General features: G+C 49.9%; 1 protein-coding gene across 2 annotated transcripts in view; it reads right to left on the bottom strand.

Moving 5' to 3' along the window:
• Positions 1 to 824: 824 nt before the first annotated feature.
• CLPB (ClpB homolog, mitochondrial AAA ATPase chaperonin) overlaps positions 825 to 26,768 on the bottom strand; it is a 143,955-nt gene continuing 118,011 nt past the window's right edge. Inside the window, exons 7-16 of one of the 2 annotated variants that reach the window (XM_030829044.1) lie at positions 24,966 to 25,080; positions 16,090 to 16,167; positions 14,760 to 14,815; positions 9,768 to 9,812; positions 9,269 to 9,430; positions 3,018 to 3,174; positions 2,150 to 2,223; positions 1,855 to 1,974; positions 1,552 to 1,656; positions 825 to 1,143 (exon numbers count right to left, since the gene is read on the bottom strand). In XM_030829044.1, the coding sequence (XP_030684904.1) occupies positions 895 to 1,143; positions 1,552 to 1,656; positions 1,855 to 1,974; positions 2,150 to 2,223; positions 3,018 to 3,174; positions 9,269 to 9,430; positions 9,768 to 9,812; positions 14,760 to 14,815; positions 16,090 to 16,167; positions 24,966 to 25,080 (1,161 nt within the window). In that variant the 3' untranslated portion in view covers positions 825 to 894. The remainder of the gene's footprint in view (positions 1,144 to 1,551; positions 1,657 to 1,854; positions 1,975 to 2,149; positions 2,224 to 3,017; positions 3,175 to 9,268; positions 9,431 to 9,767; positions 9,813 to 14,759; positions 14,816 to 16,089; positions 16,168 to 24,965; positions 25,081 to 26,768) is intronic. The other variant, XM_030829045.1, reaches the window with a different exon arrangement.

Below are 26,768 nucleotides of genomic sequence, written 5' to 3'. Positions count from 1 at the left end.
CATTTAGCTAGACGAGCAGTACAGACAGGGCTGAGGCCGACTCCATGGCCATGTGGGCAGAGGCCAAACCCATGATCTCTCTCCCTACAGCTTCCTAATGTCTGCGATGTTAGTCTTGTGAAGGAGGCCCCCACAGAGCTGAACTTGCTTGGTTATCTGGGACTGCTGCTCAGTCTGAGTAGGGGAGGGTAATGAACCAGTCAGGCCTCCTCCTGGAGGTGCCCAACACTGGACTAGTCCCCAAGGCTGAAGAAACATGGTCTGGCCTGACCTCAGGACATGGGGTGAGGAGGAACAGTGGGCATAATATAGTAGCGGAAACAAGCAAGCTTCTATGGGTCCCTTCCCCTTAGAATTTTAGGGTATGGAACGAGGCAGCTACAGACTAAATTGCGGAACCATCTGCGCCTGGGCCTCTGTGCTCTTCCTCCACTCCCAGTGGAGCCATTCTGGGGACTGAGTTGCATGAGGACTGGCAGAGGGTGGCAGTTCAGTCTGGTCCCTGTCCTCTTCCAGCCAGCTGTGTTCTTAGCTGCCATACTTCTGAGCTTCCTGGGAACATGATAAAGTCTGGCGACTATGGGGGATGGGGATCATTCTGAAGGAAATAAGGGACCTCCATCCCTCCTTGCCTTGAAGGAGGTGGAAAGGCAGCTCCTCTCCTGAAGGCTTGTTAGCAGGTTACGGGCCCACAACAAAGGGGCCAGAGTAGGGCGAAATTCTTCCTTCAGGTTTTGGGGCTGAGAAGGGGTCTTCACGGGCTGTGAGGAGGTAAGCAGGCCTGAGACTGGGTAGAGACGGGAGAGGCATGAGGGGAAGGTAAGTCAGTCGCCATGCCACTGCCAAGGGGCCTTTATTGGATGGTGAGGGCACACAGGAGCAGGCAGGTGGCTGCTAGATGGTGTTGCACACCTTCTCAGGGTGCAGGGGTGCCCGGATGTCCAGTTTGCGAGTCTTGCTGTCCTTGTCGATGATCTCCAGACGCAGCTTGGGGAGGCGCTTCTCAGCCTGGGGTGAGGGCAGTTCTGGGCTCTTTAGTAGCTGCTTGTCTGAGTCCTCCACCGTGATGCGCAGAGTACAGCCCCCTGGCAGCAGGTCCTGCTCGTAGGCTGCTGCCAGCTGGTTCACGACACGGCGCTCTACCTGTTGGTGGGGAGGTGAAGTGGTCACTCCCTCGGCCTGGACGCAGCCTGGGGGCCGGTCCTCCATCACTTATTGCTAGGGCAACTCAGAGACCTCCTTTGAGCCTGAGCCTCAGCTTTCTCATTTGCCAATTGGGGCTAATAACAGCTAGCTCGCAGGACTGCGCTCAGTTTCTGAGGCTCCCAGCCCAGTTCCCTGGTCCTAGTGGGGTTCATACTTGGCTACCCTCCAGCAGGGGTTTTACTTGGTGATCATGTGTTTATGGTTCTGAATGGGCATCTGCTCTGAGTGTGAATAATTCCAGCAACCAAGCTATAGGGAGGCAGGCTGAGAGCTCAGGGACTGGGTCTGGGGGGCCCTGGGGAGGGAGGTGTGGAGGCGCCTCATCTCTCAGGCTCCCGTGCTCACCTCATGTTTGATGGAGCGGGCGCCATAGTGCACATTGTAGCCGTCGACCAGCACATCTGCCACCTCGCGGTCCCAGAGCAGCGTGATGTTGTGCCTTTGCTTGGCCTGAGATGGGTCAGATAGAAGCATGCCTGCATGTGGCCCACTGCTTTCCATCTCTTGCCACTCTGGCCTGAGGCCAGGGCCAGTGACCCCACACCACTGTGCTCCACCTTTTGTATGTGTGGGGGTGCCCCCAGTTCAGTGTTCCAGATTTCCAGTGGCTGGCTATCCCACCCCCACCCAAGGGCAGTTCCCTCTTACTCTCTTGGCCCAGAAGTTTAGTTCCTTGTTGACGAGTTGGATGAGCTCCGAGTGGCAGAAGGGGAGGAAGTAGACGATCTCATTGATCCGTCCCAGAAACTCATCCCTCCGGAAGTGAGCCTGAAGGGCCAGGTTAGGGGTGGGATGAGCTCAGTGACCCAGAGGGGGTTAGGGAAATTACCAGACACCAGGGGAAGACTGGGGAAATTACGGGGCTTCCAGATCTTTAGGATGGCAAAGATCACCCTCCCCCAACCTTAGGCTCCAGCAGGAAGTGCCAAGAAAGACCTCTTACTTTCAGGATAGGGCGAATCACATTCTCCTTGAAGTTCTTTGAGATGGTGATCTTGTCACTTATCTGGACGTCCCCTGTGGAGAAGAATCATAAACTGCTTATTCTCCACACTCAGGGAACTTTGGGGGCTGTGCCTGCCCCTTGAAACAGCCCTGGTCCTGCCCGTCTGTGTGGTCCTGGTCAAGGTCTAAGGCTCTCTGGGCTTCAGCCTGGTTTCCTCCTCTGACCAGGCACTTTCTGAGGCCTTTCCAGCTCTCAAGTGTACGAAGCCTGCGGTTCCTCAGGGTGGGAGTTGTGTTAGGGAGGGAGAGGAGAGAGGAGAGGAAACATCAGGATTAAGACTTGAGTCCTGACTTGGAGGAAGGGGGCTGCAGGGCTCGATCTTGAATGGAAAAGGTGACGGACACAGCTTCCTGCCAGATGTGATCCTTTTTTTCAGCACTCTCCAAGGCCCACCTACGCAGGAAGCTGCCCTGGGTGAACAAGGCTGTGTCCACTGCCATAGAGTTTTCGATCTGCTGTCCCCTTCTTGCACCAAAGCATCTGTATCTGTAGCATGTGCGTCTCCTTAGTCCCCCCTAAGACCCTGGGCAGCTTCTGGCCCCCCACCCTGGTGTAGCTCTATCCATTCCTGCCTGGAGCCCTCTTATCACCCAACAGACTTGAGGCTTTCTTGAAGAAGTGGGGTCTCTCTTTTGTCTCAACCCCCACTACTTGGTATGGTGCCTGGTGTCTGCTCAGCGTCAGCTAGGGACAGAGCTGCCCACTAGAACCTTCACCTGGGCCCAGGGCCCCAATCCCATCCTTCCCCAGGAGATAGGCTGGTGGCCTGGTCACTGGCCCAGACTGCTCAGGTCAGCCGCCGTACCCAGGTTTTCGGCAATACGGTTACGGCTCATCTCCAGAGCTTCCTGCCTCAGCTGCAGCGCATGCTGTGCGATCTCGTCGCTGGCCACGTTGGAGGTCATGATGAAGATGGCGTCCTTGCAATCAATGGTCTTCCCTTTTCCATCTGTCAGCCGGCCCTGGGAAAGGGAAGGAAGGGAGTGTACAGTCAGGGAGGTATGTGCCTGGGCAGGCCTTAGCACTCGCAGTTCTCACCTCCTTCAGGAGGCCTCCCCAGAGCCCTGTGTCTCCCTCTGGCCCCTGCAGCCAGCTGCTTCCTCCTCTGGGTTCTCCAAGCACTACACTCGCACCTTGGCTGCTGTGCTCACCACCCTGTGCTGCAACTGCTCTCCCTACTGAGTGCCTCCAGGTGAGGCTGCAGTTGCTCTCTGGCATCTCTTGGGGCACCCAACTATCCCTGGCATCCAGAAGTCAGTCACAGTTAGCCATCCATTTGTGCAACCAACACATTTTTTGGAGGCCCGCTCTGGGCCAGGGTCTGTGGTGGGGTACTGGGGTTCCACTGAGCCTTCAACATGCTCCCAGTATAGAGAAGCAATGAGATACAGGAAACAAGCACTGACCATCCAATATGTTAAGTATGACGATAAAGGGAAGCCCAGCATGCTGTAGGAATTCAGAGGAGGGTACTTTACACTGCTACTGTGAGGACTGGATGTGGTTATCCGGTGAAAATTCTTAGTAAACCATGCTGTTCAAATGTTCAGAGCTATTATTACTGTAGTAGGTGACATATAATGAATTGAAACAGGAAAATCTCTTATCTTTGGAGCTGCCGCCTGGCCTAACAGGGATAAAAAATGAGATTGCTTCTTTAACCACCTTGGGAAGTTTCCTTGGAATCTTCAGCTCTTTCTAGAAGAGACAAAGGAGGCATCTATACCGGAGAAAGATGCACCAAAGAAGGAGAAAAGGAGCAAACAGTAGAGGGCAGAGACAGAAGAATGATAAAAGTACAGCGTTCTGGGACCAATCAGTTGAAGGGTACAGAGCCCCGCTCACTCAGCGAACCTCAAGGGCATGACTGTACAACAGCACTTTATATCACTTATAACAAAACCAATGATCAGGGACTCCTTGAGAGCAAGCAATAGAGTGACAACGCCGAACACGGACAGGGACTTCTACTTTCATTACAGATGCTCTGCTTAGTGCTTTTTGTGTACAACCCCACTCCTACCAGGAAAGTGGCTCCTTGACAGCAGAGGCTGGGTCTTGTTCATCACTGTGTCCCAGAACAGCGCCCGGTACAGAGTAGGTGTTTGACACCTGCTTGCTGGAGACCGGAATCTTCACATCCACCCTTGGAAGTAGATGCAGTTAGGAAATTACCAGACAAAGAAACCGAGGCTCAGAGAGGATCAGTAACTTTTTCGAGGTTTCACAGCTAGGATACAGTAGAGGCGAGACTTGAACTGTCTGACCTCAGAGCCCATGCCCTTCCTCTGCACCAGGCTACAGAGGTCAGACCAATGGTGCTGGATGAATGAGGCCTCATGCTATTTTCTTTCCTTCCACAGAATTTTCTCAGAATTCTGCCAAATTCAGTTTGCATCCTTTGATCCTCACTGGAGAGATGCAACTGGGACAGGTGCTAGGGAGGAGATCTGCCTGAGATTTCTTTCGGGAAGCAGAGAAAGCACAGCTCCCACCAAGCCAGAAACCGTGGCTCTGGGGATATACATCACTGACCTCAGCCTGCTGGCTCCTGCCTGAGCCAGGGATGCTGGGCCCTGCCCGAGCTTCAGGGTCAGCCCTTGCTTCTAAAGCCAGTGTAATGGTAAACCCAGTCCTGCCCCTTAGGAGCAAAGGAGAAAGGATTGTGCATCAACCGAGCTAGCTTACTGCATGTTGGGTGTACTTTCCAGCCTTGCTTTCCACTGGACCTTGGCACAGGCCTCTGAGAAACTGTTAATTCCCAAAGTGTCTATTCACAAGGGGCCTGGTAATCCACGTCCTGGAGCTGGTCACTCTGTTGTCCCTGCTCTGGACAGGAAAAGGGAAGCAAGGGTGCAAGCGATGTCCTTGAGCTTTTACCAGCAGCTTTTCACTCTTACCCCACTGCTTATGGGTTCTAATCTAAGAGATCCACTGAGGGCAGCTCCAGTTTTGAGGACCAGGTGTGTGTGTGTGTGTGACATGTCCAAGCATGTGCATATGACACTGTGTGTGTTCCATACTCACTTTGCAGAGCTCATCCCCAAGGACTGGGTTCACACATTGCTATACTGGCCAGAGCAATAACCTAGCAGCAATTTCATTCTAAGAGATCAAAGCTCTGCTCATAACTGGGCCTGAAGATGGGTCCCAGGTGGGTGAGGGGAGCAGGTGCAGTACACGACTGACCCAAAGGGTGACTTTCAGTGCTCATGTCTCCTCCTCAGTTTCCTTAGCAATAAAGATGTGTCTCAAACAGGAAGCTGTCCATGCCTCACCTCCCTCTAACAACCAGAGCGTGCACATCCCGGGTGGGGCTTGAATGCTCACCCCAGCGTTATGGGGCTGCTTTCCCACTGTCTCACATATGAATCCTTGGTGGGAGGAGTGGGGGCTGGGCTCTCTGGGGACTAGTCTCTTTCTGGGATTTCTGCCCTGGGGTCACCTGTAAGTGGCCAGCATTAGTCCTGCTTGGTGCTTTGATGGGAGCAATAGGGTTCTTACATTTCTGGGCCCAGGCTTGGGAGAACTGGACTGGGTAGGGATAAGGGTGCTTCCCTCACACCTCTAGCCTGGATTAGGTGCCCCTACAACTCCTGGCACTCACTGCTGGTTCCTAGTGCAGCACCGACCACAGTGGACTGAACTACTTTTTAGCTGCCTGTGTCCACACTCATTGGTCATGCCGAGGCCAGGGCTGCATCTGTTTTGTCAGTGTCCCCTCTACCCCACACAGTGCCTCATGAATAAATGAATGAGCCACATTCTTTTGGTTTGCTCTTTTTTGTTTTCGAGACAGGGTCTGGCTCTGTTACCCAGGTTGGAGCGCAGTGGTGCAATCTCTGCTCACTGCAGCCTCCGCCTCTGAGGCTCAAGCCATCCTCCCACCTCAGCCTCCTGAGTAGTGAGGACTACAGGCACACCTCACTATGCCCAGCTGATTTTTGTATTTTTTGTAGAGACAAGGTTTTGCCATGTTGCCCAAGCTGGTCTCGAACCCCTGAGCTCAAGTGATCTGCCCACGTTGACCTTCCGAAGTGCTGGGATTACAGGTGTGACCCACTGTGCCTGGCCTGGTTTGCCTCCTACTTCTCTGGCAAGTCTGTCTTGACTCTTCCCTGATCGGTCCCAAGGCTCTGTGTGTAGCCCTCTTTTCTCTGCACATTATACACTCCCTGGGTTAGAGACCTCATCCATTCCTGTGGCTTCTGTTAACCTCTCTGGGCTCAAGGATTCCTGAACTGCTATTTTCAGTCAGATCTTTCCTAAACTCCTGACCCATGAAACTGAAGAATGGCCTCTTGGCCATCTCCATCTGGATGTCCCTCAGGCATCTCACCTTCAACATTTCCACACCTCAGTGCCTCACCTTCCTCTCCAATCTGCTGCTTCCCCTGTGGTTCGCCGCCTTGGCTGATGGCCAACTGGCAGCAGCCAACTGGCCACCCTTGGCTCCTCCTTCTCAGTCAACCTTCTAGTAGTTTCTCTAGCCCATGGCCTCCCCAGCTGTAGCTTGGGCTCCCCAGCAGTCTCCTTGTTAATGACCCTCTCCCTTCTCATCCATTCTTTACACAGCTGCCCACAGCATCTTTGTAAAGTGAAAATTTGACTGTTTCTTTCTTGCTTAAAGTCTTTCAAAGGCTCCTTACTCTCTACCAGAGAAATGCAAACTTCTGTGCCTGGCATTTTAACTGGGCCCTGTTTACCTTAGCTACCTTGTCTCTACCACTCTCCTTGTTTTCCCTCTGCAATCGAGCAGTACTGACCAGCTGCAGTTCCCTGAACATGCCAGGCTGTTTCATGCCCTGTACTTTTGCACATTAGGTTTCTACTGCCAGTCCCTCCACTCTGTTCACCTAGCACTTACTAACCCTTTGAAGGTTTGCTGAAGTACTGTTGAATTAAATTAGTCAATACAACATTTCCCCTGACTTTGTGGGCTCTGGGAATGGTTCAAGTGAACATGACAAGGGCCCCTCCGCAAAGAGCCTAAATTGAGTAAACCTGGATGGCAGCTTTGGTCAATGGAACCAAGAGCATCAGAAACTACAGTAGGCTGGAGCTGGGGGAAGGGGCGACAACAGCTGCAGGAAGGAATTCCTATCAACCCCTAAAAGGCAGTCAGTGGAGTGAAGTGACGGAGGACGGGGAGACAGGGCTTCCATGTAGGGCTGGTTGTACTTCAGTCAGCAGTTGCCTTCTGTCTTTTTGGGCCAAGAATACCATCAGAGGTGCCTCTCCAGGGAGGCCAGAGATCAAACAGGCCTCGATGCTCACCCTCCCTGAGCGGCACGGTCCTGTCCCTTGAGTGCTTCACTAAGACGGACCTTGGTCTTTTGGCCCTAGCTGCATGGCGGTCATTCACGCTGCAGGATCTAGAACTGGGCTGCCTGGGTTTGAATCCTTGATTCTCTCTCCCCAGCTGCATGACCACAGGTGAATGACTTAATCTTACTTTGCTTCAGTTTCCACATCTGTTCAATGGGGGCGGTAATAATAGCTAGCTTTGGAGGGTTGCTGAAAGGGTTAAATTGATACACAGAAGCCTCTGAAGACAGCGAATGGCACATAAAATGCAAAATGCCAGCTACTACCATGTCTCCTTTCCACCTGTCTACCAGGCAGAGAGCTCCCAGAGGGCACATTCGGGTCTGGCCATAGCTGTGCACTTGAATCCCATCAAGAGGCTGGAATGGAGTAGAGGCCTCAGCATACACATGTGAATAACTGAGAATGTGACCTCTGAAGGACTGGTCTCTTCTTCCTCAGCAGGAGGTTCAGGGGCAGGGAGCAGCTGAAGGGCTAGGAAGATACAACAAAACGGGCAGGGGCAAGGAGGCTGAGCCAGGTGGGGAAGGCAGTGAGCAGCTGGTAGGAGATCTGGATCTGGATCTTCCTGGCTTGGTACCTGATGTGTTGTTCGGTCTGGAGAAGTCCCCTCCCTGTGGCCTCCTGTGACATGGGAAGCAAACCACCTTCCTATTTTCCTAGGGCTGCAGGAGGCTAGGTAGAAAGATGAGCTGGACTCATGGCCAGGTGCTGGCTAATATAGCCCCCGCATGGGAGAAGAGAGGCCTCATCCCCGGTTCAGTCCTTGGCTCCTCATGCTATCTTGATGGAGCAGGGCCCCTGAAAAGGTGGAAGTCATCTTCTTCCGTGATCGTAAGCAATCCCTCGCCTGGTTCAAGGTAAACAGTGGTATGGGGGGCGAATTGGGGCTCTGGGATCAGACATATCTGCAGCCCAATCTTGGCTCTTTACACAGCAGCTGTGGCCTTAGGCATGTCTTTTATAACCTCTCTGAACCTCAGTTTCTTCATCTGTAAAAAATGAGCTAATTTCTCCCTTGCCTGTTAGGAATTTTTCTACCTACCTTGTGAGGATTAGTGATAATGGCTGTAACGTCTTTAGTACAGGTCTAGTACACAGAAGGTACTGGATAGAAGTAAGCTCTTCTCTCCATTTAGAACTTACCCCTATGAGCAGGGGAACTGGACCATCTGTGAGAACCCTCAGATTCTCAGAAGAGAAAGACTCCATGAACCAGAGTATCAGCATCTCACCATTAGCAGCAACAATATTAGCATTTTAAAGAACTGCAGGAGACAATGTTTGGCACACAGGGAGGAACAAGAGCTGTCTGAGGCAGAAGGATTTTTGGGGCTTCTCTGATTCAGCCTCCTCATTTGTCACATGAGGTCTCTGATGCCTAGAGATGGGCAGTGACTTGCCAAGGCCACAAAGCCAGTCAGGAGCACAGCTGGAACTAAAAATTCATGTCTCGCTCTCATGACACCTCTGCCATACCATGTCTCTCTAGAAGGTGGCCTGAGCAGCCACACAATTTCAACTCTTAGGCAGGGCTGGTCTTACCTTGAGTGCCCCGCCCAGGCCCTGGTGCAGAGGGGCTGAGCACCTACTGGAAGAATGTACACATGCGGAAGCAGGAAGCCGAGGAATGACCAGCTAGCCTCTGGGCCTTCGCTTTCTGCTGTTCACAGTCCCCCTTATCTCCATGTGTCCCCCCGCTCCATCCTGGCCCAAGGTGACTCTCACCTCATCAAACAGCTGCAGCATGATGGTGAGCACATCTGGATGGGCCTTGTCTACTTCATCAAAGAGCACCACAGCATTGGGGCACTGCTTCAACTTCTTGGTCAGCTGGCCACCCTCCTCATGGCCAACGTAGCCTGGTGGGGACCCGATAAACTTGGCCACCTGGTAGAAGGAAGGAAACATGCTAGGAAGGCCTTTCTCTGCTTTTAGTTTCCAACATGGGGCATGCATGGGAAGATGACTTTATACATTATTAAGGTTGCCTCTCTCAACAGAGATGATTGGCTGTCCATCTCCTGGTGTGGCAGATAGATCTTCTCTGTTTATTCTTCAGAGCAAATCCTATGTGAAACAAATCAGTGACGCTGCTGCACACCTATGCTCCCAACGACAAATCCCAAGGATGCTGGAATTATCTGAGGCCCAAATGACAAGACCCAGGCAGTCATGCTGACAAGCCCTCCAAACCATGCTTCAATCAAGGACTGTCATCACTCACCTCGTGTCGCTCCTGGAACTCGGACATGTCCAGCCTGATGAAGCCCTGTGTGGAAACAAGCAAGCACCAAGTCCGTTTGGAGGCAGGAAAGTGAAGAGAAGGGTTAGGGAGAAGAGCATCTCAACTATCCCCAAGGCTTTCACACTACACCAACACAAGATCTTCTATCTCACGCTCAAGAGATGTTTTTTTCTGGCTTCCTGTCTCCTTTTCTGTGTACTCATTTCCTACGAGTCCCTCATTCTCTTCCTTAAAAGACCCAAATCATGTACCTGACCTTCTAAATCTGACTTGAGGTGTCTTCGTTCAGGGAGGCCTCTCCTGCTCTGATTACCACATCATCCACCCACCCATCCACTCCACATTTCCTGAGGGCATCCTGTGTGTGCTGGACACCGGAGTAACAACAGGGAACAAGTCTTGGTCTCTGTCCTTAAGGAGCGCCCCATCGAATGGCGCAGACGTGGACAAAGTCAGTCACGATCAGTGTGGATTGTGATGCGAGAGAGGAGAGAAACACTCAGATGGCTCCAGAATGCCTCTCAACTCTGCAAGTCTGTGTGATGCCCATGTCCCTTTGATTTACTTTTCTTCAAAATGAATATATTTTAAAATGTATTTACATTTCTTCATTTCATTAAAAAAAATATCCATAACATAGCTTTATAGCCCTTTTCTCTCCACCACAGGGTGTGTAGGGGTGATTTCCGAGGAAGTGGCCCCATGGGTGAGGGCCATGGTTAGCCCCTGGGGAAGAGAACAGCTTGCGGTGTGTGATCTGAAGAGTTAACATAGGCAGAGTGCCCGCTGGTTTTCAAGAAGCATTACCTGATTAGGGAGCTGTAAAGGCATCCACAGGTGCCCTGTCTAGCCACAGCCAGACCAGAGTTCCCCACAGTCCCCCAGGCTCCTCTCCTACTGGCACATGCCTCCATCTAAGAGATGGCATTCACTGAATCCTGCTTCTCCTGAGAGCCAGCAATGATGGGGGTGCCAAGACCCTCGGGGGAGGTAGCTATGTCCGAAATCCAGGGCCATATTCTAGCTTGGCCACTGGTCAGAAATTCATGCTGTGATGTACTTTTAGTTTTTTCTCTGTCCTGTCATTCTACAGCTGAGACACAGGGTGGCAAGAAGAACCCTGGGCTGGGAGCCAGGGGGCTCGGGTTCCAGTCCTAGTTCTGCCTGCCTGTGGAGCCTTGGACATGCTGCCTCCCCTTTTTGAGCTGCAGTTTTGTCCTGTGTTACACAATGCTCTTGGCTCCTCTCCGTGCCTCACCAGGGGTCTGAGAATCTAATCCAAGACGTGAGACAGGGCTTAGAGAAGTTATTAAGGCCACTTGGGGGAAAGCACTGCTATCAGCACATGGGGCATGAGCCAGAAAACATTTCCAGAGGGTCCCCAGGCTGCTCAGTTGAGATCTGCAGGTTTCAGGGAAGAGTGGGAGGATGGCCATGGGGAACTGGGAGAAGCAATGGGCTGGAAGCCACAAGATGGGTCTCTGATTAATAACAGCTGACATTTACTGGGTATTTACTATGTGCCTGGCAATGTTTTAAGCAAGCTATAAAGGGCTTTAGAACACGTACAAGTCTCTGGGGTAAGCACTACTGTCACCTCCACTTTACAGATGAGAAAACTAAGTCATAGATTAAAGTAACTTGCTCAAGGTCACCCGCGCTTGGCAATCCAGCTCCAAGTCTGTGCTCTTAGCCATCATGCTACACTGTCTCATAGCTTCCCCTCTGCCAATCAGCTGGGCTCTTGACAGTCTTCACCTGAAGGGTTCTGAGCTTCGTGTCCAGATGCCAACGAATGTCTGACGTCACATGGACTATAGACTCTCGTGCTTACTTATGTCAAGTGACCTGGGTTCTCACCCTAGTTCTTCTAATGATTTGCCGTGTAATTTTGAAAAAGTTTTTTGGCTTGATTTTCTTGGCCGGAATCATCATTTTGATTTCACATGATCTTAGCTTGGTGTTATCAACAAAGTGAGGCAAGAACAATAAGAGTAACATCCAACATGTACTGATTGCTTACCACATGCCAAGAATGGCATTTAACATTTTACATCACTATCTCATTTAACCTTCCAAACAATCCAGTGAGACTGGCACCATTATGGAGCCCACTTTACAGATGAGAAAGCTGAAGTAAACAGAGGTCCTGGCCAACTCCACATAGCAGAGTACAGTTGGGATTTGAACCCAGGCAGCTGCACTCAGATACTTGCTCTTTATCCCTCATCATATTGCTACTATAACTAAGTCTTTTGGACTCTACCACCCTACCTTATGATGATATCACAGAACACCATTAAGGTTCCTTCTCAAGGCTTATTAGCTCTAGTAATGAAAGTTAACAGAGCCACTCAATTTGGGAGAAATAGTATACAGGCTAATGAGAGAAAAAAATAAGTTCACAGATCCGATAAAGAAGTCATATAAATGTACAAAGAATGCTTCTGAAGCGGCAAGATCTGGAGGTGTCAGTGTCTCTTTACAAATGAAGAAACTAGGGATCAGAGAGCCAGAACTAGAATTCACATCACCAGACTCCAGGCCAGTGCTCATTTCATTTTGTCAGCCGTCTTGGGAGGCAAATTAAAGGGAGCTTCTGTTTGGTAAAAGTCTACTTTACACTGGGCTCTGTGAATGACGCTTTCCATACATCACTCTTTGGGTCCCAGGTACACTGGCTACATAGCTTAAAGTCCAGGGCTCTCTTGGATTTTGAAGGCAGGTCTCAAACATGCCTGTCATGTGGCTATAAAGTGTCTACGCTAAATACAGATTCTGTAATGAGTTGACCCACAGGGCTAGCACAGGTAGGAGTTTCATAGAAGCACCACCTATGATTTAAAAATAAAATACATGGTTGTTTTTATGGAGCTTCTCATGCCTCTCATCTCCCAATGTGAAATGGGGACACATTGGCAAGTTTCCAATCCAGCTTCCTAGAGCAGCTGAGAACAACGGTATCACAGTGAGGAGTTGAGAGACTGGATTGATTCTGGTTTTATTTCTTCCCCTAATAGGTGACCTTAGATAAGCCTAAGAATGCTGTAGGGCCTCAGTTTTCTCATCTGAAAAGTGGGTCTAATTTAGCATCCATGCTATCTTCCCCATAGGATCAAATGGGAGAGTAGATGGGGTGCTGCTGTGGTAAGTAGGAAGTGACAAATAAATACAAGTCAAGGAATAGGCACTTGCTGTGTGCTCACCATGATACGATGACATAAGTGATGAGCACACAGCATCATCACTTGATGCTCACCATAACCTAAGATACGGGTTGGAGGGCTTTTACCTTGAGGCAAGAGAGCTGAAACTTCAAGGGGTAAAGTTTACCTGCCTAGGGCCAGTAGAAAGTAGAAGCACCGGAACCTGAAGCAAAGAATGGTTGCTCCAGAGCTCTGTCCACCACAGTGCGCTGCCTCCAAGGGTGATGGTGTTACTTCCTTCTGAGTGAGGCATGCACTGAAGGATGCCAATATCATCCTGCACTGGGGTAAATTTGTCTCCCATTCAGATGTGTCAACTAAAAAATTATTGCATTATTAGTCTCCTAACAAGCCCCCTCTCCCTTCTACACCAGCAAGTCAGTAGATACTTTCCTTCTACTTCCACTGTGTATGAAGACATATGAAGACAGCTTGGATAAGGAGATTATAATTTGTAATTAAATATTAACCTTTCTGACAGTATTAAAATTAAACCACTCAGAATTCTTCATCCCTAATCAGGTGGTTCCTGCCCGTAACTACATCTTCCCTAATAGTCCTGCTAGTTTATGGCCCTTTCCAGAGTGCTAATTGTTTCAATCGCTGCCAACCTGATGAATTGACTTAAAAATGCTATTTCGGTCGGAGCGCATTAGCATGCTATGGGCTGCTTCTTGCTTTCCCGCTTGTCAAGTGGGTCTGCTCCAGGTTTGGTGGAGGCAGAGCACAGCTACTGGCAGAGCTGGCGGGGTTTAAGAGCCTTCAGCCATTTATGAAGCAGAAGGGGGCTCAGGAGGACACAATCTGAGCTACCTTGTTTCTGTGGCTGCCAGTGGGGCATGCAGGCCAGGAAGAGAACAGGAGTCCAAGACTCTGTGCTGCTGGGGCCACTTGGCTGGCAGAGGCCCAAGCAACTCCTCATTGCCTTGGCCAGGGAGGCTTTCCTTAGAAAGGCAAGAGCATCTGGGGTCTCGGGCAACCTCCTGCCCTGGATGCTGGGAAGGCTGGTAGGAGACTGTTTGGCTTTCAGTGAAATGTTTTTGCACTCTCTCCAAGGATTGCTGTCTCTGCACAAAAGCATTTCCTTTCTCCCTAAAAAGCTAAACTGAGCAGGCCTTGGAAAGCCTGAGTGTGAACAAACAGGGGATGGGGATGGCCCTCTCCTGTGGAGAATCCAGGGCTCTGAGCCATGGAGGAAGGGGGACTATAAGCACCCTAGGCTCAAGACATAAGAAACCATGTTTAAAAGCTCATGCAGGATAGTGACAGGCAACAAGGCATCTTCTTATTCCTACTTGTTTTCTCCTACAGCCCCCAAGACTCCCATTAGCACAGCCATGACTGCACTGAACAGTAATGGTGTCTTTCTAAAGCTGTTTCCCTCTCCAACCTGAGCTCCTTGGAGCAGGGGGAGTGTCTTAATAAATGCTGTATTAGCAGCATCTAGTACAACACCTGGCATGGCACGGTGCTTGAAAATGTTGTATGGTAGATCTCACTTTGTTTCCTCAAGCGTCAGGCAAGGCAAGGATTATTATTCCCATTTTACAGATGAAGAAACTGAGGCACAAAGAGGTGGGATAACTTGCCCAAATCTCTGGAGCAATTGGTGGCCAAGCTGGGGTCAGAGCTGAGGTCTGCTTCCTGGGTCAGGGCCCATCTTTTTTATTGCCTATTGCTGAATTCAGAGGGTCAGATTTTTTGGGATAGCAGGAATGGTGAGGTCTCCATGATCTGCAGGTCAGACCTAGGTCCCAGTCCTTACCTTTTTAGCATCTTTGTGCATATATTTGGCTGTCTGTTTGGCCAGCTCTGTTTTTCCTAGTAAGAAAGAAGGGAGAGGTGTTGGGTTAGAACCAGGTGACTAACCGCTGGAATGAAAGAATACTAGAAATGCACGGACACTAGAAAGAATATATTCTATGGATGAGAATGTTGAGGCACAGAAAGGATCAGTGACTCTCCCACAGTCACCTAGGGAGTTAATGGTGAAGCTGGGACCAAAATCAAAGTCTGCACCTGCATCTTAATTTTTCTGGGATGAGGATTGAGGCCTTTTCTCTGTAGCACCATCCTAAGAGTGACAGGCTGACTTTATAATCCAGAACCAACTTGCTTTTTAAAGCCCAGTACAAACCTCACCTCTCCTAGGAGTACCCGGGCCTCCTGGCTCACTGCCCTGCATCCCTCTCAATACCCACAGTCCTGCCGTTTAGCCAGGCCCTGGAACCACATGCCAGATAGAGGGTGGGAGGGGCTGAAGAGTACCTCTCATTGTGGCTTCACGGTCCTTCTTTGTACCACAGAGAAGGAATGACAATACTGAAGTGGGGGCTCTGAAGGGCCATTTGGTGGATGGTAACCTTTGGAAGTCCCTGACTGGTATAAAAGTCAAGTTCTGTAGCATCATGGTCAGGTGGTGGTATCCTTCTGGGGGCCTACATCTGAGGGAGAGGCCCACGAAGATGTTGGGAGGGGAAGAGGAGGAAACTAAACCATGAAATTTCCCATCAGGTTCCCTTCAGGTTCCAGTGCTTCTGGTGGGAGGTGGTAGTGAAGGAATGGGGGGGGTTCTGTCAGGGCAGAGAATGAGGGGGTAAGAATGCCTCGGATAATCCAGCCCAACTGGCTAGAAAAATACTCAACCCATCTTACTGCAACCAATTTTGCTATGCACCCGGCACCGTGGTGGTCATTAGGGGCCTTCTTTAGCATTTACAGCTAGGCTGTACTGAACATGGTTGATGTGCTGGGCAGAGGAGGTGGTTCAACTGTTCCCGAAGGGGAGGCTCTGCGGATGCAGAGTGGCTGGACCAGGGTTAATGGGCCCTGAAGGGCCTGGTCCTCCAGGTGAATCAGTCTTAGCACCACAACTTCCAGAGGGAGGGGCATGTTCCAGCTCTTCATAACATGACAGATGGTAACAGGGTCCTCTTTCTTGGTGGCTCTGTAATCTGGAAGCCGTTGTTTTTAGAGCTGGAAGTTGACCTAGAGGTGGACCTGCTGACCCTGGCCCGCAGCAGCTAGGGTTGTCAGGCTTGGGCCGGGCACTACCCTAGCTCTCCGTCCCCACTGGCTGATCTGCTCCCAATTACCTATTCCAGATGATCCCAAGAAGAGGAAGACCAGAGGGTGTTCTTCATCGTACCAGCCATTCTCCTTCCTCCGGATCGCTACGGCCAAACACACAAGATGGGGGGACAGGGAGGGAAGCAGATAAATCAATGACACAAAAGGCAGGATAATTATCACTAAGTATACAATATGTTTTACTGCTCTGCGCCCACTCAAAGTCCTCACTACCATTAGTGCTGCCTAATCTGATTAGCCAGCAAGGCCCCTAGGGACACCTAATCAGGTTAGCATGGATTTGGAAAGCTGCCCAGAGCAGATTTCGGATAAAGTTTTCCAGGATGAGCACTCAGCGTTGCTAGGGAAACTGAAAGGCGGGTGGATGGTGAATGGAGGTGAAGGGGGTGGGGGACTGGTGAAGGAGAATTCGAGAGGAACTTCAACTCTCACTGGTTACTCATCTACTCATCGCTAGTGGGACTATGGGCCGCCTCCTATGCAAATACAAGAGGCAAAGCCCATGGCAGGCCCTTGGGGATGTGGGGTGTGAGTCCTGGACTCTTTCCTATCTGGGGAAACTAAGGTCTGGTCCACTGTCTGGGTCAGAAAGTGGAAACACAGCCAAATGCATTTTCTGGAAGCCAATCAAAGGCAACATGGAGCTCAGGGCATGGAAGGGGTAAGCCACAGGGTTACCAGAGATGCTAACTATAGCCTCCAGTGGTGGAGGGAGTGGGGAGCACGGGGAGTGGGACAGATAGGTACCAGGTTCCTTGGAGGCTCAACTCTGCTAGAGCAAGACTTGACCTCCTCTTCAAGAGGACATATGTAATTAAGGGCTACGCATTCAATCTGAGAAAACTAAGTGCTTAATTATGGAGTAGGAGAATCAGGCTCAGAAACATTGCTCAAGTATATGAGTGGGGGTGGAGTGAGGCAGAACTGCAAGAAGAATCATGCACTGAACATGCTGTTTGCTAAGCACAGTGGGAAAATTCACCAACAACGTATCTATTCAAGACCCACACAAATACCCGGAGAGGAAAGTAGTATTCTCAACTCCATTATACTGAACACAAAACTGAGGCAACAGATAGAGACTTGCCCAAGTCACACAACTAGTAGATGGCAGAGTTGCTTCTCTCTCTAAACCTGTCTTCTTTTTTTAAAAAAGTAACATATGGCTGCTCAAAAAAGTATGAATTTTGGTTGCACTAATGGAAACATGGCAGTCAGGAGCAGGAAAGAGACAGAGCACTGTGTAATGTCAAGGTCAGTCTGCAAATGGAACAGCATGTCTGATCTAGTCCCCAGGGTGTCAGGGGAAAATTAGCTAAGGGATAGATGTCAGAGAACAAGGCCTGGAACACTAGTCAATCGAGAAACATTTGACAGTTTGGGATGTGTCTGCCCATCTTGAGTTGCCAAGATCCTAACTACTACACTGTGTGGTTGAATTTCAAAGAAGCGACTGCAGAGGTCTGGGAAGGTTCTTTGGAAGAGGCAGGACTGGTGATGGATCATGGAGGATGGGCAGGATTTGAAGAGGCAAAGGTGGCCAGCATGTCAGAGGTGGAGAGACAAGAATGATCATGAGGAGTGGTGGGGTGGGATCAGACTGTGAAGGTCTGGAATACTGTTTTAGAAGTTCAGCCTCAAGCCAATGGTCTTTCTCATCTCGATCTCTAATGTTCCTACCTAAAATACGACTTTCTTTCTACTTCTGGCCTCAGTAGAAACAGATGGAAGCTGTGCAAATTCACGGACATCAGACTAGCCACTTCTGCCTGCCCAGAAAATGCTCCCTGAGAATCCTGAATGAGGAATGAGAAAAAGCTCAGTACAACCTCTCTCCTGGGCAAGAATCCAGATTTTCTCTAAACTAACTGGCCCAGGATCTCTGCAAAGGTTGGCTATAAAAGGTGAACCCACAGACCTCATAGGTACCTGAATGCTGGGGATGAAGAGGGAAGAGTGCAAGCTTGGCTAAGCGGGGAGTCCCTGGTGTCTGACAGAAACAGGGAGCTGAGAGTGTGGGTATCTGAGGAAGTGAAGATATTGAAATGGCAAAGGCTAGATTTGTGAATATTATGTGTGGACATGTGTGTATGTGTTAGGGCAGGGGTGACAGCAGTGACCTGAAAGGAGCTGTGTTCTTCTAAAAGTTGGCTAAATTAAGAGTCTAGGTTGGAAACAAGTTGAGCATGAACTGAGTTCAAGCTTCATGGGGTATCTGGGGAGGCAGATGTACCCAGACATCCCCCTATGTGGGTTCCGCAGGGTATCATGTACCTGGGGTTCTGATCCTGCCTTTTCTTTTAAGGTAGTATCCCAGCCCACAGAGAGCTGCACACTGCTGGGCTGTGCAGTACAAAAACACCATGGAGAATGAGGAATTGAATTATGCCTGGGGCCACTGTTCCCCGCTTCTTTTCTAAGAATGCACCTGGGAGACAGCTCTTTATAATGCCAGGCAGACTTCACTGCACAGCTGTCCCTGGTCAATTCTGCCCGACCTAGGGCATGAGTCCGGGGTGGGCTTGATGTGGGTCCCCTGTGAAACAGGTGAAATGCCAACCATTAAGCAATTCCAACTCTGGATATTTCTAATAATATCTGAAGAGAAAAACAGCCAAACAGATGGAGTCTGACAGAATGAAAAATGGTGGCGGCTAGGAAGGACTGGAGAAGGCGGGCCCCAGTATGTGTGGTTGGCAGGGCGGCTGAGGACCAAGGCTATGGGCCTTGAGGATCCCGTCAGGCCAGAGTAGAGGCTGGGACAGAGACCTGCATGGTAGCCCATGTGGGAGGTGGCCATAGGTGTTGTTGCTCTCATTGTGGCCAGCAAATGTATTTACAACCGACTCACTTCAACATTTCATTGTTGTCTATAAAGAACGTCTGTAGACATAATTTCATTTCAGCCTTGTGAGGTAGGCAGAGCAGGGGACTTGATTTCCATTTTATAGGTGAGGAAACATGCACGCAGAAGTTGGGTGACCTGCTTAAGGTTACAGGGGGAAGAAACAAAGACCCTGGGCTTTACCCTCAGTTCTGGGGGAAAAACCCTGAGCCTGAGCCTGAGCCTGCGCTATACTATGGGAGCTTGGAGGAAGGTCAGCTCTCCTCCTCTGGCTCTCCGCTGCCACAGCACCTCCTCACACCCTGACTCCTTGGAAAACGTTCTCTGTAGTCTTCCAATCTGGCCTGCTCAGCCATTCAGCACATGGCCTCAGGAGCCCCTGTCCCCTGACCCTGTCCTGGTCACTGCTCTTGGGCTACAGATGGCGTCAGGGCCCTCTGCAAAGGCAGCCTGGCTCCCTTCCCTGGCCAGTCCCATTGCCACAAACTCCAGCCAGGCTGCTCTGCCTCCCAGCAGGTAGTGCCGGTGCCCACCTGGCTTGTGTTCTGCTTTCTCGTGGCCATGCTTGTCACTACTGGACCATCTGAAAACTCACCTGCAACAGCTCTTTTTGATTCACTCCACCACACCACATCTAGCCATTAACTTGCAGGTCTGTATTCTCTAGCATGCATTCATCTACAGGGTGGTATAGTGGAGAGGGCAGGAGTTACAGGAGTTACAGGATCTAGCATGGATCCACCTCTGTCACTTACCAGCTGACTGACTTTAAATAAACACTTATTCCTTTAGAGCCTCCGTTTCTTCCTCTATAAAATGGGAACAGTCACATATGCTGTGTCAGCCCCACATGCAGATTAAACAAGTTAATGGTGATGAAAGCAATTTGTAAGTGGCAAGGAATGGGATAACAGTAAGAGTAAAAAATAATGGTAGTCATAGTGGCAGCAATGGTAGTTACCATTAGCTTTGGTATTTTACAGTAACTCTTTTGTCCTCCTAATAATCCTGATAAGTAGGTGTTATCTCCATTTTACACAGGATACCGAGGCTCAGAGACGGGCAGTGTAAGGTGTTTCATCTACCTGTGCCCTTGTATCTGGGGGGGAGGGTGTGCCCCCAATCTGACCGTATTCCATGGGAGCAGGTGCTGGGTGTCCGATTTTCTGAGGACCCCTGAGACTAGCCCAAAACTGGTTTAATACTTGCTGACTAAATGAATTATTGGTCTTTCTCAAATCGCAAGGGGGAAAGAACAGGTACTTCAACTCTCATTTTACAGAGAAGAGGAGAAGAGTAAGGCCTAGACTTGAGTCTCTTAGTGCCCCAGGTAGTTACTACCACTCTTGTGTGAAGAAGGCTTCCACTTTCTTCTAAATCCCTCTCCAGGAAGCCTTATGCATTTGTTTAGCAAAAAGCTCTGTCCTAGGTGCAGGGGCACCCACAAAGAGGTCTCAAACAAGGTGCATGCCATAGAGGTAAAGGCTACTATGAAAACTGTGGGCTCCAAACCGGATGGGTGCACAGAGGGAAGTATGGGAAGAGCCATTTGTGCTGGCCTGACATTTGTGCTTGAAGGGTGAGAGGGAGATTGCCAGTCACTTGCAGGTATGAGGGGACATTCCAGGAAGAAGGCCCCCAGTGTGTGCAAAACCAAAAGGCAAGAGTGGCCTCCTCCTTCCACCCCAGGCCTTTGTTTCTGTCCAGCTCAAGGTTCTAGGGCAGTCTGGGTGGGCTGACTCACCTTGAAAGGTGCCAAGGATATAGTGTGGGAGGTTTTTTATAACCTAATCTGGAACATGTTTGTCACATGTCTGTGGCATCTCCTAGGGAGACTCTCATGAGAATCTCAGAGGGACTCTCATGGTTGAGAGTCATACAAATGTTTATCAGCAATTTCCTGACGACTGCTTGTAGGTTCAAGGAACATGGTAAGTACTCGACAGGTGCCTACTGAGTGGATACTGAGGCCTTGGGTTTGGTGGATCATGAAAGAGCTCTCTTCTTAGTCCTTAGTAAGGATTATTCTTTCTGCAGGCAAACTATTGCTGCCAAGTGGTTAACAACTTAAAAATGCAAAGAGTAGCTTCTGACAAGACCTAACATTGTGCGTGGGCTCAGGCTTCCTTCACGGAGTTCAACAACTTTTTATACACCTGTGTGCCCAACCTTATAGAAAAAGAGCTGGTGTGCAGTAGTTCTGGACTTCTGGAGGGAGAAAGACATACACAGTAGATACCACATGATAAAGGTGTTCCTAGGAATCCCAGGGAAAGAGCCCTGAATCCAGGAGGACTGAGGAGGGCAACCTGCAGAAGGCCTAGGTCTTTTCTTTTTTAAATGGGTATTTGTGGGGTACATGAGATATTTTGATACAGGCATACAATCTGTAATAATCACATCAAGGTGAATGAGGCATCCATCACCTCAAGCATTTATTATTTCTTTGTGTTATGAACATTCCAATTATACTCTTTCAGTTGCTTTAAATGTACAATAAAGAGCCTAGGTCCTGAATGTCTCAGCAGGCAACATGGAAGGGCAGGACAGTCCAGCAACGAGAAAGCACAGCAAGTGACTTCAGAAGTAACATGATGTGGGGTGGAACTGCAAGCAGTTTTGTAAGTTAATCACTACAACTCCACAACCCAGGGATGACCTGGATGTATTTCTCAGATGAGGATTCAAAGGGAGGGTCCAGAAAGGTGCAAAGCTTGGGAAGATTATGTTTTTGGGCTGGTCAAAGAGGGAAGTGAAGCATGAGATCTGGTGGTGTGCCCTGGTGGCCTGCCCTGGTGGCCATACACAATCCTTCTGTAATATGGAATATGCGCCATACTCTGGCAGAGCTGAACACGTGAGGTGGCAGAGCTTCCCCAGGGGAGCATGTGGCTTCAGAGGGTCAACCGGGACCAGGTAGATGGAAGCTCGGGACAGGTTCCTGGTCAGAAGGAGCTCTGAGAAAGCTGCTGGGTATGTGCAGGCTGATCTGCTGCCCAGGAGAGGCTTTTAGAGCAGTTCTGGGGAATGGCCTGCTCACCCCAGGAGTCAAAGGTCAAGGAGTATGGCTGTAATGAGCTATTCCATAGTTGTATTCCCAGTATGTGGTGGGCTACTAGAGAGCAGGTGCTGCAGCTTCTCTGTTTTACCTCAGGGCACATCCTAGAGCCCATGAGGGCCTGGGCTCTGGGGCTATTCCCTAGAGATGGACAAAGGGCCAGACCAAATTCTTTAATTTGACAAACTGCACTAAGCATCTACTTTGAGCAGGGTGCTGTGCCAGGAATTGGGAGCACAAAAACGATTAAGTCATGTTATCTCCCCTCAAGGAGCCTGCAGTCAATTGCTCCTGAACTGAGTTAGGCTAAGTAAAAACCAGCCAGTGTGTGGGCAACGGGCTGGGGTGGGGTGAGGGAAGGGCCAGAAGGGAAAGATTGCAAGCAGAGAGGGTGGCAGACAAATGTAGGCAGGAAATCAACAGAGTATGTGCAGGGAGGCAGAGGCAGGCCGTTGTGGCTGGTTCATGCAGCACAAAGCAGGAAGCAGCAGGAGCAGACCTGCATGCCAGGTTAGGGCAGCAAGGAATATGCAAAGGTTTTAAATGGGAGTGGCACTGTTAGATACGTGTTTTGCAAAGATCACTCCAGCTGGTGAGAACTGATTCTAGGGGAAGGAAGGGAGGTAGGGGCACCAGTGAAGGAGCTGCCTGGTTCAAATGGGAGACTTGGACACCCTGAGTTAGGGCAGTGGTATTAGGAAGAGAGTGGAAAGGCCAGGTGTTTGATCCTTCATGGGCTGTAAGGGGTGAGGGGGAGGGAGGGGCCAAGGAAGCATCTGAGTTTCTATTTAAGAGACCAGCGAATGGTGGTCTCTACACAGATCAGAACACAGCAGATGAGCAGGCTGGGGAGGCGGAGGAGTCGGGTTCTGAATGTGCTGAATAGATAGATAGCTGGTTGCCTTTCTGAGGAGCATGGTGGGGCTTAGAGGTGCTGAGCTCACAGGAGGTCTGCCCAACAGGGCAGGCAGCCTCCCTTCCTCAGATCGAGAGCAGCTCTGGATTCTGGAAGGAGAGCCTCACTTTCAATGCCAAGGCTCTGGCTTGCAGGTTGTCTTGGTTTGGCTCCAGTGGCCCTAGACCAGAGAGGCCATGGGGGCCTGAGCTGTGGGGCTGATGCTTTATCTCCTCCGTTTGTAAGGTGGTAACTGTGCGCCAGCCTTGCTAGAGGCCCTGCAGCTGGGGATCACACTGATAAATTCACTGTATTACTTTGCACAAATCAATATCCCAGCACTTACCAGGGGTTGATGTGACCGAAATTGGTTTCAGCCAATTCGTGAGGGTAATAAATGGCCATTTATCAAATCAATTCATTCTGCGGCACTTCTCTGGCTGCCCATCCTCATGGTACCCATGGGGTGCCAGGCTCCATCCAGCCAGTCCCTACCACACATGTGACACTAGCTTGGAGAACTCAGGGAGGCCTGGCCTAGCCTCTAGATCTGCCTCACTCTCCTGGACCTGCTTCAGTTTGAGGTCCTGAGGTGTTGGGTGCTGCTTGCCTACCATAAGTTCTGACCCAGAAAGTGCTTCATGCTTCAGCTGGGCTGGCAGTTGCAACCACCAGGCTGCCTTAGTCCCTCATGCTTGGGTTTAGAAGCCTCTGGGAGCTGGTCACAAGGACTGAGCATGGCTCTGAACATTATCATTGTGATCCCCAGCTGCAGGGCTTCTCAGCAAGGTGGATGCAGTAACTTCCTTACAAATGGAGGTTAAAAAGCACCAACCCCTCAATCCAGGCATACCACATGACGAGGTAGGGCCTTCCTGGGGCAGTGGCATTTTAAACTTCAGCTGAGTGTCAGAATCACCTGAAGGGCCTGTTAACATACAGATCCCAGAATCTTTGATTCCACAGGTGTGGAATAAGCCTGAGATCTGATTTTTAACAGGTTCCCAGAAGATAGTGATGGCGCTGGTCCAGAGACCATGCTTTGAGAACCACTGTGTTGGGGGATACACTTTTGTCTTGGCCTGGCCTGGGGTTCCTCTTCCCTTGCCTCATCTATCTGAAATCAAGCCCAAGGAGTGGTGCTCCAGAGTTGGAGAACAAAGATGAGGCCACTGTATTCAGTAGAACCTTAGTTTTAATTATCTGCTTGTGGGGTTTGCACAGGCAGGAGGGCCATTACATTAGGGATTACACCAGAGGGCAGTCTGGCTCCCAGGGATCAAAGTATGGAAATAAGAGCTTCAGGGGTGGAGAAAACACTCAGAAGTTGTTCAGGATATTTTCTATAAAATTAGGCCAGCTGCTGACAAACTATCTGGAAGTGACAGAAGAGTCCCAGGTTGACAGATGGGGACATAAGTTCTGGCTCAGCTGCTACATTGCTAGTGACAGACAAGCTCCCATCCCTCTCTGAGTCTCAATTCTCCCACTTGAAAAATGGGGTTGTGGTGGGAATTGAATAATGGAACTCATGGACACAGGAAGGGGAACATCACACTCAGGGGACAGTTGTGGGGTGGGGGGAGGGGGGAGGGACAGCATTAGGAGATATACCTAATGCTAAATGACGAGTTAACAGGTGCAGCAAAACAACATGGCACATGGATACATATGTAACAAACCTGCACATTGTGCACATGTACCCTAAAACCTAACGTATAATAATAAAAAATAAAAAAATTTAAAAAAGAGAGAGAAAAAAAAAGAAAAATGGGGTTGAGGGTAGCGGACCAGATGACGGTCAGAGTTAAATTCTATGCATAGGAAAGCAGCCTCGAGCAAGTGATTTAGGTATTCTGTGTCTTGGCTTCCTCAGCAGTAAAATGGGGATTTAGCAGTACTAACCTCAGAGGATTGCCATAAGGATTAAATGACACATGACATGCAGAGAGCTTATAACAATGTCTGGCATATAGATAGTACTCAACAAATGCTAATTTTTAATATTATTAACAGCGCCTATCCAGTTTGGTGACGACAGGATGTACCCCTCAAAGGGCACCACTGTGTCCCACATACTCACCAGCACCCACTGTGGCGATGGCGCTCTCCTGGCCAATGATATGCTCCTTCAGTCGCTGCTCCAGGGGGAAGCGGCGCCGCTCCTCGGCCTCACGCTTCCGCTGCTTCTCTTGGTACTGTGGGGAGAAAGGGCAAATGGTTGAGGGCTGCCGGGCCCATAGCACCATAGCTTCACTCTATCCCCCAACTCGGGGAAAACACAGGTCTGGATCTCCAGGGGTCCTGCTTCATCGCTGTGGTTCACGGTCACTGGAGGCTGGTCCAGCCCTTTCCACTCTCCACTCGGGTGGCTGCCACTCAGGGGTCTCGGCTCACTCTGCTGGTAGAGTAAGTACTGCTAGCAGAATAACCCTGGCTCTGGAGTCTGACAGAAGACCTGGGTGCAAGCCCAGCTTTATCACTTATGAGATGTGCTTATCACCTAGAGCAAGTTATTTCACCTCAGTTTTCTTATCAACAAATTGGGGATTAAATATTAATATGATGATGTATGTACCAGGCCTAGCATCATGCTTGACATGGAATAAGTGCTTAATAAGTATAAATTCCTTTCTCTTTCCTCTTGAAAAACATTTTGTTCAAAAGAGAGCTATGAACACCCTCCATTTCAATTATGCTGCATTTCAATTAAACATAATTATTCAGCAGTAGCTGCATGCCCAGCCTTGTGCATGGCCATGATGAAAGGGTGGGGCAGGGGAAGGAGGAGGACTGTGCCCTGTCGCCTGGGAGGTTCTAGTTGATGCTGAGGGTCTGGCATGACTGGCCCTGGGCTTCATCCACTTCACTCACAAAAGGCAGCAGAAGAAGCCTAAGCTTGGTTGCCCGCGCAGAAGAGGAGACCCGGGCTTGCCCTCAGGCGGCTCAAAGTCAGGAGATGAGGCATGGCCTGCACACAAATACTTCGCAACCATTTTCCTCAAGGGTGCAATGCATGAATGTTTATCTCTAGCACTGTATCTTTCACTAAGAAACACAAAAACCTACTTGAAAACAAGTTTGGTGAACGTAAGTCTGTCCTCTAAATCAATATGAGCTCCCGAAGGACAGGCCCTATCTTTGACTCACTGCTATTTCTAGCATGGGTCCTGGCATAGTGGGGCATCTGGTGAGGGTTTGCAAAAATGACAGATACAAAGAGGAGAGAATTAACAGCTAGATGGGGTGGTGTAGGAGTAGAGAAAGGAAGGACACATAAGTGTGGAACATCTGTTGGGGGGCTTTCTGGGGAACAGGAGGCCTGAAGAAGCTGGAGGAGGACTGGGCCAGGACGGAGCCGTGGGACTGTCTGGAGAACAGGCAGGGAGGGGTGAGGGCAGGGGCCTGATGGTAGAGTATTTGTGGAGGTTGGGAGCTGGAGGGGAAGGAAGCAGATCTTGAATTGGAAAGGAATGACCAGGTCTTCAGGAGGCTCCTTTCCCCCAAGCCTGTAACACTAACATCTTTCTGGAAAGAGAGCTGTCAAAGTCAGGCCCTGTCACAAAAGTTGCGGTTGCAGATTGCTCTAGTGGGCAGAGTGGATAAAAAATACCTACTGCTTGGGCAGTGTTTTCCTGTTACAGTAGTGACCTTGACAGAAGTTAAAAAAAAATAAATAGCAAACAATCTAATTTTGGCTGTTGCTATCAGTCTATAACTGAAAGCTCCCATCAGTCCTGGGATTTCATATGGAGCAATAATTCGGCGCCAATCCCAGTGGAGTGACACTTGCCGGTTGGAATCCAGAGTGTCACTGTGCAACCCCCTCAGGCGCCACATACATCACTTGGCTCTGCCGACTTCAGCCATAGATCTGCTTTTTCCT

The sequence above is a fragment of the Nomascus leucogenys genome, chromosome 15 (genome assembly GCF_006542625.1).
Source record: "Nomascus leucogenys isolate Asia chromosome 15, Asia_NLE_v1, whole genome shotgun sequence".
Lineage (NCBI taxonomy): Eukaryota > Metazoa > Chordata > Mammalia > Primates > Hylobatidae > Nomascus > Nomascus leucogenys.
The sequence above is the reverse complement of the archived record's forward strand: the minus strand, read 5'-3'. Positions and strand labels throughout refer to the sequence as shown.